Consider the following 16,389-nt stretch of genomic DNA (forward strand, 5'->3'; position numbering starts at 1 on the left):
TTAAATGTTTATAGGAAAAATATGAGGATACTTAAGACAACCATAGAGTTAACCACAGTTAATACTTTCTGTGGTTGCAGAACTAGTAATCCTTTGGATGTAGCCTGCAACTGGCTGAAAAGAATTATTCATACCAATTATTTTCAGAGATCTACAATTTAAACAGAAGTTTACATATTAATAAGCCTCAGAACTAACTTTTCAAATACGGAGAAAAGGAGCGCAAAGTAATAATCAAAATAGCTTTATGAAGAGTGGGTCACCTTGGTCCCCCTACCAAGAGTGGATTTGGTATGAATATGGCAAAACCTCTGGCTGTAGTTGCCACCAAGGTTTAAGTCTCTACCAAGGCCATGTGGCTGGTTATGCTAAGGACAAGGTACCTTTGAATAGTTTCTGCCTGTTGGGATGCAGTCAGATAAAGGTTTGAGCACATGTGAAGGTATAATTTTTGCTAGCTTTGCCTTCATTTGCTCCAGCCTCTTGTTTCTCCTCCTCCATGAACTTTCCCTCCTGCTGATCTTATGCCTCCTATTGCCTTCTTGCCTCTCAAAGCCAGAATATGCCTGATTTCAACTATGCTGCAATGGAAATTCATTTATACCAGTGGGCTGATCTCTATGTATTTGTTCTTTTGAGGCTTTGTTTCTAAATTCAGACTAAAAGAAGGCTTCATACTGAAGTGAAAAAAAAATTGCTGAGCTGGATGGAACAAAGACCATCATGTCTTGCAAACATACAGGGCCTAAGGCTTACTCTAAATAAAATTCAAATTCAGTCTCTTTAGGGCAGTGTTTCTCAAAGTGTGTTCCCTGACCAGCAGTGTCAATGTCACCTGGAAACTTATTAGACATACTGATTCTCAGATCTAATCCCTGACCTGCTGAATCAGAAACTCTGGTGGTGAAGCCCAGGAACCTTGGTTTTAACAAGCACTTTGAGTGGTTCTGATGAATCACTGGTTTAGGGTTTCTGGTGCACTCAAATCCTTGGGCCAAGTCCCTCCTTCCTCACTCTATTTACTTCTAGAACCTGAGAGGCCAGAGTCTGTCAAGAACTGTGAAGGCACCAACATTTTACCCTACTTGCAAACTAACAAGTTAGTCTGCCACAGTTTCATGGATGATGGAAGAAGACATGAGACTCATAAATCAGAGACCAAAGGATTTCATTACTCACAGCACAGCAAGGAGACTGAGCTTCATGTTCATACCAGTTCCGCTTACCTCCCAAGTCCTGTGGGAATGATGCAGAGAAGATAGGTGGATGCTACATACACAGTGGGTTTATGTCATGGATGAGAAATCCCAAGCTTAGGAAACCCCAGGATAAAGAGAACCACAGGCAAACCTCCTGAACCTTTGCCCCAGATGGAAACATTATCTTTGGTATTGTGGTTAGGTAACAAAGCTGTCTCCTACTTCCAGGGAAACAACATCTCTGTCTTTCAAGCCCGTGATCTATCCAAATATGGTTAGATTATCCAGAACAAGATCTGCCATTTCTTCTTCACAAGAGGCACAGAAACAAAGGAAACTGTGGTCTCCCAACACCCAGCTCCTTTTCCCAACTTTATGAAGGGAACTGATGTGAGTCATTTTATACCTTAGCTCTGTGTGTATTTAGGTCATTCTGTTTCAATCTTGAAGGGCTGTGCATCTCATTGTGGAGCTAGGAGGTATTTCCTGTGAAGCAACAGTCACTAATGTCACTTTCTATAGAGACTTATACAGCTCCCACATATCCTATTCTGTTTCCAGTGCCCAAATAAGAAACATAGGCAAAACCTCTATTCTTCCTCAAACTGGAGAGATAGTCACCAAAGTCTGGTAAATTTAACTCCCAAAGTAGAGGTCATCGATATTAGAGTGCAGAAAAAGACACCCAAGGAGCTTGTAAAATGCAGTTTTCTAGACGCCACACAAGTACAAACTCTGATTCTGAAGTTTTCAACTGGGGGCTCCAGAATCTGAATTTTAATTAAGAATTCCAGAAGATCCCAATGCTGGTAGGTCAGGAGATTTCACTCTAAGAAATCACTGTTAAGGCTGTCTTATGTATCTATCTCAATCTCTTTGGCCCTACCATCTTCTGATTTACAGTGAATTGGATTCATGTTAATTTGGATTGCTAAAATAACCTCTGATTTCCCTAGTGCCAGTCTCTTGTCCTTTCAAATGAACTTTTATACAGTACAAATTCAACCCTATCACTTGGATGTAAAAAACATATTTCATTCAGCCAATACCATCCTCTTGGTAAAAGTGTTATCGAACCAGGCATGTTTTGCCCATCACACAGCTTGCCAATCACTGAGACAATGAATTTTGCAGTAGAGGAAGGGTTTATCCACAAGGCAGCAAAGTGATGAAATGGGAGAACAAGTTGCACATCTACTTCCTTGAATACGGGTTTTAGGGATATTTATGGGATAAAGAAGCAGGATGGTCTATGATGGGAAGGTGATTGGAGGTAAGGAAAAGTGAGGTAATTGGCAGTCTTCACAAGCATAGTCAGAATTTATGGCTCTTCATGGACACAAGTTCAGAACATGGCAGTGTTAGCATGATCTGAGGGTGGAGTTTTGGGCCCAGTGATGTCAAAAGGTCACCCATCAGACACTCATGCAAGCCCAGGTGAATGATAGGGGGTGCTCAGCCAGTTTGAACTGGGCAAGAGCGGACTCCAGGTCCCTGAAAAACAATCATTAGTGTGGTGACCTATACATCAGAGATGTTATCTATAAGGAAGCTAGTGGGAATTTAGATATATATTATTCAGCCATGTGACTTTTAGCTATATAGGGTTTTTTAGTCAACAAAAAGCAAGTGACTAAAAACAAGTGAGGCAAGTAAAGTTTGGTGGACCTAGTCAGGTTAGACCATGGTTTCAAAATCCTATCTCATTTAGTATGTTGTCATCGTCATCGTTGTCGTCATCATCATCATCATCATCATCAGAGCTAACACTTAAAGGACTACATCATCATCATCAGAGCTAACACTTAAAGGACTACCTGGTCTGTGCCAGATGCAGATCTAAGCATACAGTGATTTAATAGAGTCATCTTCAAAAACCTTAAGAAGAAGGAACTGTTTTCAGCTCCAGTTTATAGATGAACATCACAAGGAGGAAGATAGAGCTGGAACTGGAGCAAGGGCAGTCTGCCATGATGGGTGACTGTTACTCTATACCAGATAACCAAATTTCTTCTGTAAATCGTAACTATATTAGGCTTTGTAGGCCAGGAGTCAATGTTCTTAACTCTTTTTTAAAAACTTTATTTAGCTAGCTAATTCATGAGCTAGCTTGGACATATTCTGCTACCTTTTTAAATTGATGCATAATGTATATATTTTGGGGTACATGATATTTTGATATATGCATACAGTCTGTAATGATCAAATCAGGGCAATTGGGACATTGATCACCACAAACATTTATCCTTCTTTATTTTGGGAGCATTCTAATTCCTCTCCTCCTGCTGTTGTCAACTATACAACAAATTATTCTTAGCTATAGTCCCCCTACTCTGTTATCAAATACTAGATCTAATTTTTTCTAACTATGTACCCATTAATCAACCTCTTTTTATCCCCCACCTCCTCCTACACTTACCAGGCTCTGATAACCATCAGTCAGCTCTCTACCTCCATGAGATCCACTTTTTTAGCTCCCACATATGAGTGAGAACATACAGTATTTATCATTCTGTGCCTGGCTTATTTCACTTTGCATAATGACCTCCAATTCTATCTGTGTTTGCAAATGACAGGATTTCATTTTTTTTTTTTTTTTTTTTTTTTGAGACGGAGTCTCGCTCTGTCGCCCAGGCTGGAGTGCAGTGGCGCGATCTCAGCTCACTGCAAGCTCCACCTCCCGGGTTCACGCCATTCTCCTGCCTCAGCCTCCTGAGTAGCTGGGACTACAGGCGCCCACCACCGCGCCCGGCTAATTTTTTGTATTTTTAGTAGAGATGGGGTTTCACCATGGTCTCGATCTCCTGACCTTGTGATCCGCCCGTCTCGGCCTCCCAAAGTGCTGGGATTACAGGCGTGAGCCACCGCGCCCGGCCAGGATTTCATTTTTTAATGGCTAAATAATATTCCATTGTGTCAGTATACAACATTTTCTTATCCATCCATTGAGGTGCATTTAGGTTCATTCCACATCTTGGATATTATGAACAGTGTTACAATAAACATGGAAGCACAGATACCTTTTTAATATGATGATTTCCTTTCTTTTACATATTCTTTCTCCACATACTCACTGGCATCCATTATTTTTTGTGTTTTTGATAAGAGTTATTTTAACTGGGGTAAAATGATATCTCATTGTGATTTTGATTTGCATTTCCCTGATTATTAGTAATGTTCAGCATTTTTTATATACCTGTTGGCCTTTTTGGTGTCTTCTTTTGAAAAATATCTCTTCAGATCTTTTGCCCATTTTTAAATCAGGTTATTTGTTGTTTTACTGTTCAGTTGTTTGAATTCCTTGTATATTCCAGATATTAGCCCCATGTCAGATACATACTTTGCAAATACTTTTGCCTACTCTGTGGGTTGTCTCTTCACTTTGATTACTTCCTTTGCTATGTGATCTTAATATGATCCCATTTGTCTCTTTCTACTTTTGCTGCCTATGCTTTTGTGGTCTTACAGTGGAAATTTTTGCCCAGACCAATGTCCTGAGGCATTTCCCTAGTGTTTTCTTCTAGTAGTTTTACAGTTTTAAGTCTTGGATTTAAGACTTTAATCCATTTTTATTTGATTTTTGTGTATGGTGAGAGATAGGGGTCTAGTCTCACTTTCTGTATGTGGTTATCTAATTTTCTCTCTACCATATATTGAGGAGACTGTCCTTTTCTCAGTGTATGTTCTTTGTGCCTTTAGCAAAAATGAATTGGCTATAAATGTGTGGATTTATTTCTGGGTTCTCCATCCTGCTGCATTGGTCTATGTGTCTGTTTTGTGCCAGTACCATGCTGGTTTGGTTATTATGGCTTTATAGTATACTTTGAAATCATAGAGTGTGAGTCCTCCAGCTTCATTCTTTTTGCTCAAGATTGCTGAGTCTTCTGTGGTTCTGTATGAATTTTAGGTGGTGGTCCTATTTCTGTGAACAATGTCGTTGGTATTTTGATAGGGATTGTGTTGACTCTTTAGATTGCTTTGGGTAGTACGGACATTTTAACTGTATTCTTCTAACCTATAAGCATAGGATACTTTTCCATTTTTGTGTCTCCTCTTCAATTTCTTTTATCAAAATTTTGTAGTTTTTCCTGTAGAGATATTTTATTTCTTTGGTCGAATTTATTACTAGGTATTTTATATTTTTTGTAGCTCTTTTAAATGGGATTGTTTTCTTGATTTCTTTTTGAGACTGTTCATTGTTGGTGTGTAGAAATGTCAGTGTATGTTGATTTTGTATCCTTCAACTTTACTAACAGTTTTTTTGTGAATTATTTAGGTTTTTCTCGGAATAAGATCAGATCATCTGTAAACAAGACTAATTTGACTTCTTCCTTTCCAACGTAGATGTCCTTTGTTTCATTCTCTTGCGTAAGTGCTCTGGCTAGAACTTCCAGTACTATGTTGAATAAAAGTGGTGAAAATGTCCTGTGTTATTTCACGTCTTAGAGAAAAGGAATTCCATTTTTATGCATTAAGTGTGATGTTAGCTGTGACTTTGTCATATTTGACCTTTTTTGTGTTGAGGTATGTGCCTTCCATACCCAGTTTGTTGAGCATTTTTATCATAAAGAGATACTGAATTTTGTTGAGTGTTTTTTTTTAGCATCTATTAAAAGGATCATACAGTTTTTGTTCTTTATTCTCTTAATAAGATGTATTACATTTACTCATTTGCATATGGACTGTTCTTGTATCCCTGGGTTGAATCCCACGTGGTCATGCTGAATAATCTTTTCAATGGGTGTTGTATTCAGTTTGCTAGTATTTTGTTGAGAATTTTTGCATCTGTCTTCATCTGAGATACTGACTGTAGTTTTTTGTTGTGTTCTTGTCTAGTTTTGGTGTCAGGTTATGCTGGTCTCATCAAATGAGTGTGGAAGTGTTCCCTCTTCAAATTTTTGAAAAAGTTTGAGTAGAATTGGTGTTATTCAATTGTTTGGTAGAATTCAACAGTAAAGCCATTAGGTCCTCGGGTTTTCTTGATGGACACTTTTTATTATTGCTTCAATCTCATTACTCAATACTGGTTTGTTCAGATTTTCTATTTCTTCATGGTTCAATAGTGGTAGATTGTATATGTGCAGGAATTTATTTCTTATAGGTTTTCCAATATGTTGGCATGTACATGTTAATAATAGTTTCTAATGATCCTTCATATTTCTGTGGTATCGGTTGTTATATATTCATTTTCATTTATTATTTTATTTGAGTCTTCTCTCCTTCTTTTTCTTTATAGGTTAGTTGATTTTGTTTACCTTTTCAAAAAATGAACTTTTCATTTCATTGATAGTTTGTATTTTTTAATCTCAGTCATTTACTATGCTCTGATTTTTCTTATTTCTTTCCTTCTAAAAATTTTGGGTTTGATTTGTTCTTGCTATTTTAGTTCCTTGAGGTGTATCATTAGGTTTGTTATTTTAATGTTTTTATTTTTCTATGTAGGCATTTGATGTATTGCTGTAAACTTCTCTCTTAGTATTGCTTTTGCTGTATTCCATAGACTGAATATGTTGGGTTTCCATATTAATTTGTCTCAAAAAATTTTTAAATTTCCTTTTATGTTATTGACCCACTGAGTAGAAGCATGTTTAACTTTCCTGTGTTCGTATAGTTGCCAAAGTTCCTCTTGTTATTGATTTCTAGTTTTATTCCATTGTAATCAGAAAAGGTACTTGATATGATTTTTACTTTTTTGAATTTGTTGAGACTTGTTTTGTGGGCTAATATGTGGTCAGTTCTGGAGAATGTTCCATGTGCTGATGAAAAGAATTTGTCAGGCCGTGCAGTGGCTCACGCCTATAATCCCAGCACTTTGGGAGGCTGAGGTGGGCGGATCACGTGGTCAGGAGATAGAGACCATCCTGGCCAATGTGGTGAAACCCCATCTCTACTAAAAATACAAAAATTAGCTGGGCGTGGTGGCACATGCTTGTAGTCCCAGCTACTCAGGAGGCTGAGGCAGGAGAATTGCTTAAAGCCAGGAGGCGGAGGCTGCAGTGAGCCGAGATCGTGCCATTGCACACCAGCCTGGGTGACAGAGTGAGACTCTGTCTCAAAAAAAGAAAAGAATTTGTATTCTGCAGCTGTTCAATGAAATGTTCTATAAATGTCATTTAGACATATGTGGTCTAGTGTTTAGTTTATCATTAATGTTTCTTTGTTGATTTCATGTCTGGATGATCTGTCTATTAGTGAGGTTGGGGTGTCGAAGTCCCCTATTATTACTGTATTTCAGTCGATCTCTCCACTTAGATCTGTTCATGTTTACTATATATACTTCTTTCTTTGAACAAGCTTTCTGCATCTTGCTCTTTTCAAACTCCCTCTTAAACTCCAGTGACTGTTAGATGTGCTCTTTTGAGGTCATTCTCTGTAGACATTTGTTCGTTTCATCATTTTTCCTTTTTTCACCTCTGCATATTTTCATATAGCCTGTCTTTGAAATTGGTGATTCTTTCTTCTGCTTTACTCATTCTGCTCTTTAAAGCCTCAAATTCATTTTTCACTTCAGCAAATGTATTTCTCAGTTCCAGGATTTCTGTTTGATTTTTTAAAAATTGTTTCAATCTCTTAAACTTCTGATAAATTTATGAATTGCTTTTTTGTATTATCTTGGAGTCGGCTGAGTTTTCTTAAACTACTATTTTGAATTATTGATCTGAGAGCTCCCATATCATCATCCCATTAGAGTTGGTCATTCACTCCTTGCTTTGTTTGGAGAGGTCATGGCTCCCTGTTTGCTGCTGTTTCTTGTGGACATACATCTATGGCTTTACACTGAAGGATCAGTTATTTATGCCAGTCTTTGCTGACTGGCTTATTTTGGTCTTTGTAGAGTATGTTTGCTTAGAGGTTATTTGTATTTGCCTGTTGAGTTCCTTAATTCTAGATCACGGCTTCCTTTTCAGCACTATATGGAACATTAAGCCCAGGTTTGCCTTGACTCTTAGAAATGCTCGAAGTACTGACCATCCTAAATTGAGGGTAAGGGGCCCCCCAAAAATACTCTGACTTTGTGGAAAAGCTAGCTAGGGGCTTTGTGCCCAGAAGACCCATGGAGTGTGCCTCGTACAGTGTAGTGCTGTTGAAAAGCTACTCTGGTTTGGCATCTCCTTTGGCTGAGATAAAGAGCAGAGTTTCATGGGTTGCAGTTGCTAGTCTCACCTTCCCTCTTTATCACTAGATGCTTGCAGGGATTTTTGTCTCTATAGACACTTGGAATACTTCCCACGGGTTGAGGTAAAAAGCAGTTTTCCTGCAAGGGAATGTAAGGTGACTGAGTGGGGAAAATAACTGCCCACCTCAGTCTCACTTTCTCCAGTGTAGAAACCATGAGTCTGGGGGGCATTTTCTACGTGCAGTGCCTGAGTAAATTTGGGTAGGGGCATTGCAAATAGAGACATTATTTCTTCTGCTGCTCAGAGTTTTTTACTTCTCTGTGGCTCTGGGTAATGTCTCAGCCTCAGATTTGAGTTCTGGGATGTTGCTGGTGATAGTCTTAGCGCTGGATATTTGTTTTGGGTTTTCTGTAGGCGAGAGTGAAGCCAGATTACTTCGACTTTGCCATTTTGGTGATATCCCTCTGTGTTCTCAAATCTTTGCACAACTATTCTGAGGTAAAGGTTAATATTTTTTACATTTAACGTTTAAAATGTAAAATCCATTCTTTACTCATAGGCCACACGAAACCAGATGGCTGCTAGATTTGGTATGTGGGTCCTGGTACCTAGTACCTAGTGGGTACTGACCTTTGCTGTGTGCTAACACTGAAAGCTATTTGGGATCTGGTACTTTATCATCTGCTAATTCTCGCTGTTCTCCTAGATCAAGCTTGGACTTTAGGGGAACTCCTTGGAGAAAATACTTGATCAGTTTCCCTATTATTCCACACACCCTACACATCAGTTGTACACTTCATCCTAACATGTGAACTTTCATTTCCTTTGTCCTCCACACTGTGAGCTCCTTAAAGTCTTCTAACTTTTTATGCCTAGCACCTGACACAAGAGGAACTCAAAAACTATTAGTTAAATTGACAAACAGAACCATATTTTATATTTCAACTAAAAGGTTTATTCTAGTTGAAGGACTCACTTTCCTTTTAACAGTCAACAAACATTTTGTAACACTGGACTAGGCACTGGAGTCTGGGGGACACAGAAGGCTCAGTCCCTGCTCTGAAAAATCTTACAGATTTACTAAATGCTGTTTAATTTGCTAAGTGCTGCCAAGGGAGGTTGCACTGGCTGCCACTGGAGCGCAAAGAATGGCATTGGTCAGTTCTGCAGGTGAGGATGTGGTTGGGTGCTCAGGAAAAGTTTGGAGAAGCAGTTTTCTCTTGAATCAAGTCTTAAAAGATGAATAGGTTTTCACCCAGAAGATAGGGAAAGGGTATTTCAAGAAAGAGGGTCTTGTGTCCTGTGGACAATAAGTACCTCAACATGGCTGAAGAGTAGAGTATAAATGTCACTGTGTGGGGTCATTTGTGGTGAAAAGTGAGGCAGGGACATGATCACACAGGAAATTGCAAGGGGTTGGTTAAGAAGTAAGTGTTTGTCCTGTGGGCCAGAATATACTAAGCTCCCTAATATTGAAGACTCTTAATGCCAAAAAAAAGTCCCAGACAGTCATGAATAGTAGTTATATTTTCTTTTAACCATGTTACAGACAATAACTAAGGCAAACGTAGATTCAGTGAGCCCTAGCAGAATAAACTAGCCCCAGTAGGGATCTGTGAGCCGTATGTGAGTACTGCCGCTGTCAGACAGGGAGCGCAACTGAAGAACCGCAGTTGGGGGCAGGAGGGATAAACTGATCACATTTACCTTTTGGAAAGATAACTCTGGGCCAGCAAACAAAGGGGAAGAGACTGGAGGCAAAATGAACATGGGTGAGGGAAGCAGAATGAAAACAAAGTCAAAGAGAGAAACTTGGGTTACAAACAGTTTATAAAATGGATATAGAATGATGATATCTGAAAGAGCAAGAAGAAGAGATGGTTAGGAAGGTGAATGAGGAGCCAGGAGAGATTGTTGTCATGGGGGCCAAGGGAGGGAAGGGAACCATCACCTGGAACAAACAGTAAAGAGGGCAGATACCACAGTGCATCTGAGCACAGGCTGTGGGGCCAAACATCACGTGTCGAATCTTAGCCCAGTACTTCCCGTCTGTGTGAGCTTGAGTAACTTTTTTGCCTTATTGACTCTCTAATTTCCTCACCTATAAAATGAAAAAATCTCTCTGAGACTTACCGAACTGATCAAATGCATTAACACATGGAAAATACTTAGAATAGTGCTGGGTGCTTGCTAGAGGATCAGTAACTGTTAGTTGTTATTGTTTGTTTGTTTGTTTGTTTTTCAAACAATGATTAGTAACTTGAGAGAATGAAGCTTGTTTATCAGATTCATAGGTGGTTTGTATCACATATGTTTCAGTAAAATGGTAGGGAAAAACAAAGAAAAAAGTGATAGGAATAACAGTCAGATTAAAATAGATGAAGGAGAGAACGGGTGGTGAGAAAAGAAAAACAGCAAGAATAGAGTTTTCTATAGAGAAAAATTTTTTGAAAACAAGGAGAAAGGTACAAGCAATATTAAGACCCATCAGAAAATATTTTGGAAACCTAATCATATTTATTTTAAAGTAAAATCATCTTGATGATTATATATTTGCTTTGAACATTTTTTTTTCCTTTTGAGACAGAGTTTCGTTCTTGTTGCCTAGGCTGGAGTGCAGTGGTGCATTCTCAGCTCATTACAACCTCCACCTCCCAGGTTCAAACATTTGCCATTAAGTTATGTTTTCATTCAATGAAAAAATGAACCAGAGTGAATTTGTATCCCATTTGAAATAAACTCCAGTGATATTTGCAGACCAAGCTAACTTCACATGTGCTTGCTGAATGTGCTGTGCCATATTTTACATGCATTAACACACATTTGATTCCATAGCACACCTACCTATGAAGTAGGTATTAGTAGCAGTAGTCCCATTTTACAAATGAGAAAATATAAAGTTCACATAAAGGGAAAAATGAGCCCACACCACCAGGACCAGTAAGAGGTAGAGGAACTAAAACCAAGACATACATACATACATTCATTCATTCACTCACTCATTCATTCATTCATTCATTTGAGACAGTCTCATTCCGTCATCCAGGTTGGAGTGCAGTGGCACGATCTCAGCTCACTACAACCTTGACCCCTAGGTTCAAGCAATTCTTGTGCCTCAGCCTCCTGGGTAGCTGGACTGCAGGCATGCGCCCCCACACCAGGCTAATTTTTTGTATTTTTAGTAGAGATGGAGTCTCACCCTGCTGGCCAAGCTGATCTTGAAGTCCTGACCTCAGGTGATCCACCCACTTCAGCCTCCCAAAAAGTGCTGGGATTATAGGTGTGAGCCACCATATCTGGCAGAACCAAGACATTTTTAAACTCAAGGCTAGATACTGTTAACTATACAGTATACCATGTGTGATCTGACTGGGAAGCCTGGACGTATTTGCTCTGTCTCTTCACAACTGGACCTTCTCAAACATCTATTTTGTTAAATGCCTTCCATTAAATTGGTCCAGGACTCAGAAGGTTTGGGTTCATAGCCTTGTTTTTTTTTCACTCACTAGCTAGTGAAACTATAGCAAATCACTCAGCTGATTTTTGTCTCGGTTTCCTCTCCTGCAAGTTACATAAGGCATTGTCTGCTTTATTCACCTTCATTCTCCAGCAAGCATAGAGCAGAGCTTTTCAGCGGCTGTATGACATGCAGCACCTCAACAGATTGAACGCAATAGCAGGTATAAGAATCTGACAGTCTTATGTTAAATAAGACGTTAAAATTAGGTTCACAAAAATCTAAATTCCATTTTTATTAATTTTGTTTGGGTAATATTGTTATTTTTAATAAAATTATGCTAATATATGGTGAGTTTATTCATATTCTTAAATTAATTTTTAAATTTTTGTCAGTTTTAACTTCTAATACCATAAATATTGCTTGATATCATCTGTATGAACCAGTGCCCTGTAGGGGTCTGAATGTAAAAGAGTTTTGAGACCAAAAATTTAAGAACCATTGCCTTCCACTGTCCTAGGTATTGTTCTATGAATCATCAAAATTAATCCTCAAAAAAACACCCCTTTGAGCTAGGTAACGTTATTAATTCCATTTTTAAGATACTGAAGTTGAAGCATAGAGAAGGTAAATAACTTGATACTGCTTAGCTTACATAGCAGCATTCAATATCAACCCACAGAGTCTGATACTAGAGCTTTCATGTGCTTCTGTGTTTGGTAAAATTGTAAGTACCCTTAATAACCCAAAATAGACCTGTAATATTTTTATTTCAATCTTCTTTCTTTTTTCTTTCTTTCTTTTTTTTTTTTTTTTTTTTTTTTTTGAGACGGGATCTTGCTCTTGTTTCCCAGGCTGCAGTGCAATGGCTCGATCTCGGCTCACTGCAACCTCTGCCTCCCAGGCTCAAGCGATTCTCCTGCCTCAGCCTCCAGAGTAGCTGGGATTACAGGTGCCTGCCACCACGCCCGGCTAATTTTTGTATTTTTAGTAGAGATGGGGTTTCACCGTGTTGGCCAGGCTGGTCTCGAACTTCTGACTTTGTGATCCGCCCGCCTCAGCCTCCCAAAGTGCTGGGATTACAGGCAGGAGCCACCACACCCTGCCATATTTCAAACTTATTTCTAACTGGTGATGTATAATATCTCCATCAATTATCATAAATTTGATGCTATTTTACATATTACTCTTAAATTTGATGTATATACATATTTATGTATATATATACTGCTTTAGCAATATAAAGTAATGGTGAAATAACTGGGTCATCGACAAATATAGTCTAAATTATTAATAGGTTATATTCTGCAAGTTTTCTTGTTAAAGTTTCTAGGAACTTTGCATGCATCTACAAAAGCAGTGTTATAAATCTTATTAGGTTTGTTGGAACTTAATATGCTAGCAAGATACCATAGTGAGGAGGCTCACAAGCATTTGACATCTCAGTCAAGACTTTCTGGCTGTAAGTGATACGAACTCATTCAAAACACCTTAGCCAAAAAGGACACAAAGACAAACTCCTGGACAAAAGGTGACCGGGGCCCCAAGAGATCTAGGAAACAAGAAGCTGCCATGAACTTCTCTTGGAGTCTCTAGGGCTGTGTGACTTCTCATCTTGCTTCTCTTTGTATGTCCCTTTCATCCTTTTCTCTTTCTCCACAATGGTTTTCTCTATTTTTTCTGTGCCCTGGTGGAAGGTGTTCCCTCTTTAAATGAAGCCCTCTGATTCACACATCCTCCAAGGTCTTTCAATGCTAAAGACAATGGATTATCTCTGAGTTTCAATTCCTGCCTCCAGAAGAGAAAAATGTGGGCCAGGCACAGTAGCTCACGCCTGTAATCCCAGCACTTTGGGAGGCCGAGGTGGGTGGATCACTTGAGGCCAGGAATTCAAGACCAGCCTGGCCAACAGGGCGAAACCTCGTCTCTACTAAATCTACAAAAATTAGCTGGGCGTGGTGGTGCACACCTGTAATCCCAGCTACTCAGGAGGCTGAGGCACAGGAATCGCTTGAACCTGGGGGGCAGAGGTTGCAGTGAGCTGAGACTGCACCACTGCACTCAGCCTGGGCAACAGAGCAATACTCATTCCAAAAAAAAAAAGAAAAAGAAAAATCTGATTGGCCTAGCCGGGTCTAAAGGGCTTAGTAATTAACACTCCTCTTCACTGCCTGAATTATGAACCCAAAGAGAAAAGAATCAGTAGGTGGAGAAACCAAACAAGTCACTCTTGTCTTTAATAAAGCTGGTATTGGAGGATGAGGCTTAGGTGCAAGAAGAGCAGAGGGGAATGATAGTGCACCTACAGCACATTTGCATCTTCAGGGCGCATCCATTCACCCCAGTGGCTCCTTGCATTCTGCCCAGTGGAGATGGAAGAAGACCACATCGTGAGCTGTTAGTTTATAGTGGCACTGATGTGTTTATTTCATTATATCCTTCTTTTCCTTCTTCCCTAAAATACGAATGGTAAAGGGACGAAGGTTAATGGGGGGAAGAGGTTTGTCCATTTACCTTACAGTAACAGATGTTTTAAGATGATTGTAATCTCTCTGTTTTAACTAAAAATGACTGAAAAGTTAATTCAATTCTGATTCAGGATCTGGATCGAAATCTGACCAGACTCACAGCATCATTTGAAAAAGCAACAGCTGAGAAAGTCCGGTGTCAAGAAGAGGTGACCCAAACCGACAAAACCATCAAATTAGCTAATAGACTTGTCAAGGAACTTGAGGCAAGTTAAACCTTTTCTTCCAAACATTCTAACTAAAATATTCAGATCTGCTCGTGGGAATTTTATTATTTGCCACCAATAATAACTAAATAGACATGGAATTAACAACAAAGGATAATATTTAAAAATCACTCATACTGTGGCTCTAACTCACCAGAAGGAAGAAATGATCAAGTACATATCTTTTAATATATAGTCCTGAACTCAGTGTGCCATCAGTCTGATCTCCAATGAAAACAGGGAAGACATATACTTTATCAGAAGTTAGTGGTCTTGTATCCACTTTAAGACAATAGAGTACATCAGCTGTGGGTGGGTTATGTATTTATTTTTTCTACTTTCTGCCTTCCTTCCTTCCTTTCTTACCACATTGTGAAAAAGTCTTTTAAAAACAAAAATAGGGGGGCGGAGCAAGATGGCCGAATAGGAACAGCTCCAGTCTCCAACTCCCAGCGCGAGCGACACAGAAGACCGGTGATTTCTGCATTTTCAACTGAGGTACTGGGGTCATCTCACTAGGGAGTGCCGGACAATCGGTGCTGGTCAGCTGCTGCAGCCTGACCAGCGAGAGCTGAAGCAGGGCGAGGCATCGCCTCACCTGGAAGCGCAAGGGGGAAGGGGATCCGTTTTCCTAGCCAGGGGAACTGAGACACACAACACCTGGAAAATCGGGTAACTCCCACCCCAATACTGTGCTGTAAGCATACAGGCACACCAGGAGAATATATCCCACACCTGGCCGGGAGGGTCCCACGCCCACGAAGCCTCCCTCACTGCTAACACAGCAGTCTGCCGCGATCTATCTGCAAGGCAGCAGCGAGGCTGGGGGAGGGGCGCCCGCCACTGCTGAGGCTTAAGTAGGTAAACAAAGCCGCTGGGAAGCTCGAACTGGGTGGAGCTCACAGCAGCTCAAGGAAGCCTGCCTGTCTCTGTAGTCTCCACCTCTGGGGACAGCGCACAGCTGAAGACCAACAGGGGAAGTAGCGGGAGCCGGTGCAGACGCGAATGACTCTGTCTGACAGCTTTGGGGAGAGCCGTGGATCTCCCAACGCGGAGGTTGAGATCTGAGAACGGACAGACTGCCTGCTCAGGTGTGTCCCTGACCCCTGAGTAGCCTAGCTGGGAGAAATCCCCCACTAGGGGCAGTCTGACACCCCACACCTCACAGGGTGGAGTACACCCCTGAGAGGAAACTTCCAAAGGAAGAATCAGACGGGTACACTCGCTGTTCAGCAATATTCTATCTTCGGCAACCTCTGCTGCTGATACCCAGGCAAACAGGATCTGGAGTGGACCTCAAGCAATCTCCAACAGACCAACAGACAGTCCTTCTGAGTGCCAGAAGGAAAACTATCAAACAGGAAGGACACCTATACCAAAACCCCATCAGTACGTCACCACCATCAAAGACCAGAGACAGATAAAACCACAAAGATGGGGAAGAAGCAGGGCAGAAAAGCTGGAAATTCAAAAAATAAGAGCGCATCTCCCCCTGCAAAGGAGCGCAGCCCATCGCCAGCAACGGCTCAAAGCTGGTCAGAGAATGACTTGGACGAGAGGAGAGAAGAAGGCTTCAGTCCATCAAACTTATCAGAGCTAAAGGAGGAATTACGTACCCAGCGCAAAGAAACTAAAAATCTTGAAAAAAGAGTGGAAGAATTGACAGCTAGACTAATTAATGCAGAGAAGATCATAAACGAAATGACACAGATGAAAACCATGACATGAGAAATACGTGACAAATGCACAAGCTTCAGTAACCGACTCGATCAACTGGAAGAAAGAGTATCAGCGATTGAAGATCAAATGAATGAAATGAAGCGAGAAGAGAAACCAAAAGAAAAAAGAAGAAAAAGAAATGAACAAAGCCTGCAAGAAGTA

At 40.2% G+C, this 16,389-nt stretch overlaps 1 protein-coding gene across 1 annotated transcript in view; it reads left to right on the forward strand.

Annotated features, from left to right (window-relative positions):
* The window catches only part of DNAH11 (dynein axonemal heavy chain 11), a 417,881-nt gene that overhangs the window by 278,497 nt on the left and 122,995 nt on the right, over nucleotides 1–16,389 (forward strand). The window contains exon 62 of the mRNA XM_030932862.1: nucleotides 14,374–14,512. Coding sequence (XP_030788722.1) covers nucleotides 14,374–14,512 — 139 coding nt within the window. The remainder of the gene's footprint in view (nucleotides 1–14,373; nucleotides 14,513–16,389) is intronic.

The sequence above is a fragment of the Rhinopithecus roxellana genome, chromosome 6 (assembly GCF_007565055.1).
Source record: "Rhinopithecus roxellana isolate Shanxi Qingling chromosome 6, ASM756505v1, whole genome shotgun sequence".
Classification (NCBI taxonomy): domain Eukaryota; kingdom Metazoa; phylum Chordata; class Mammalia; order Primates; family Cercopithecidae; genus Rhinopithecus; species Rhinopithecus roxellana.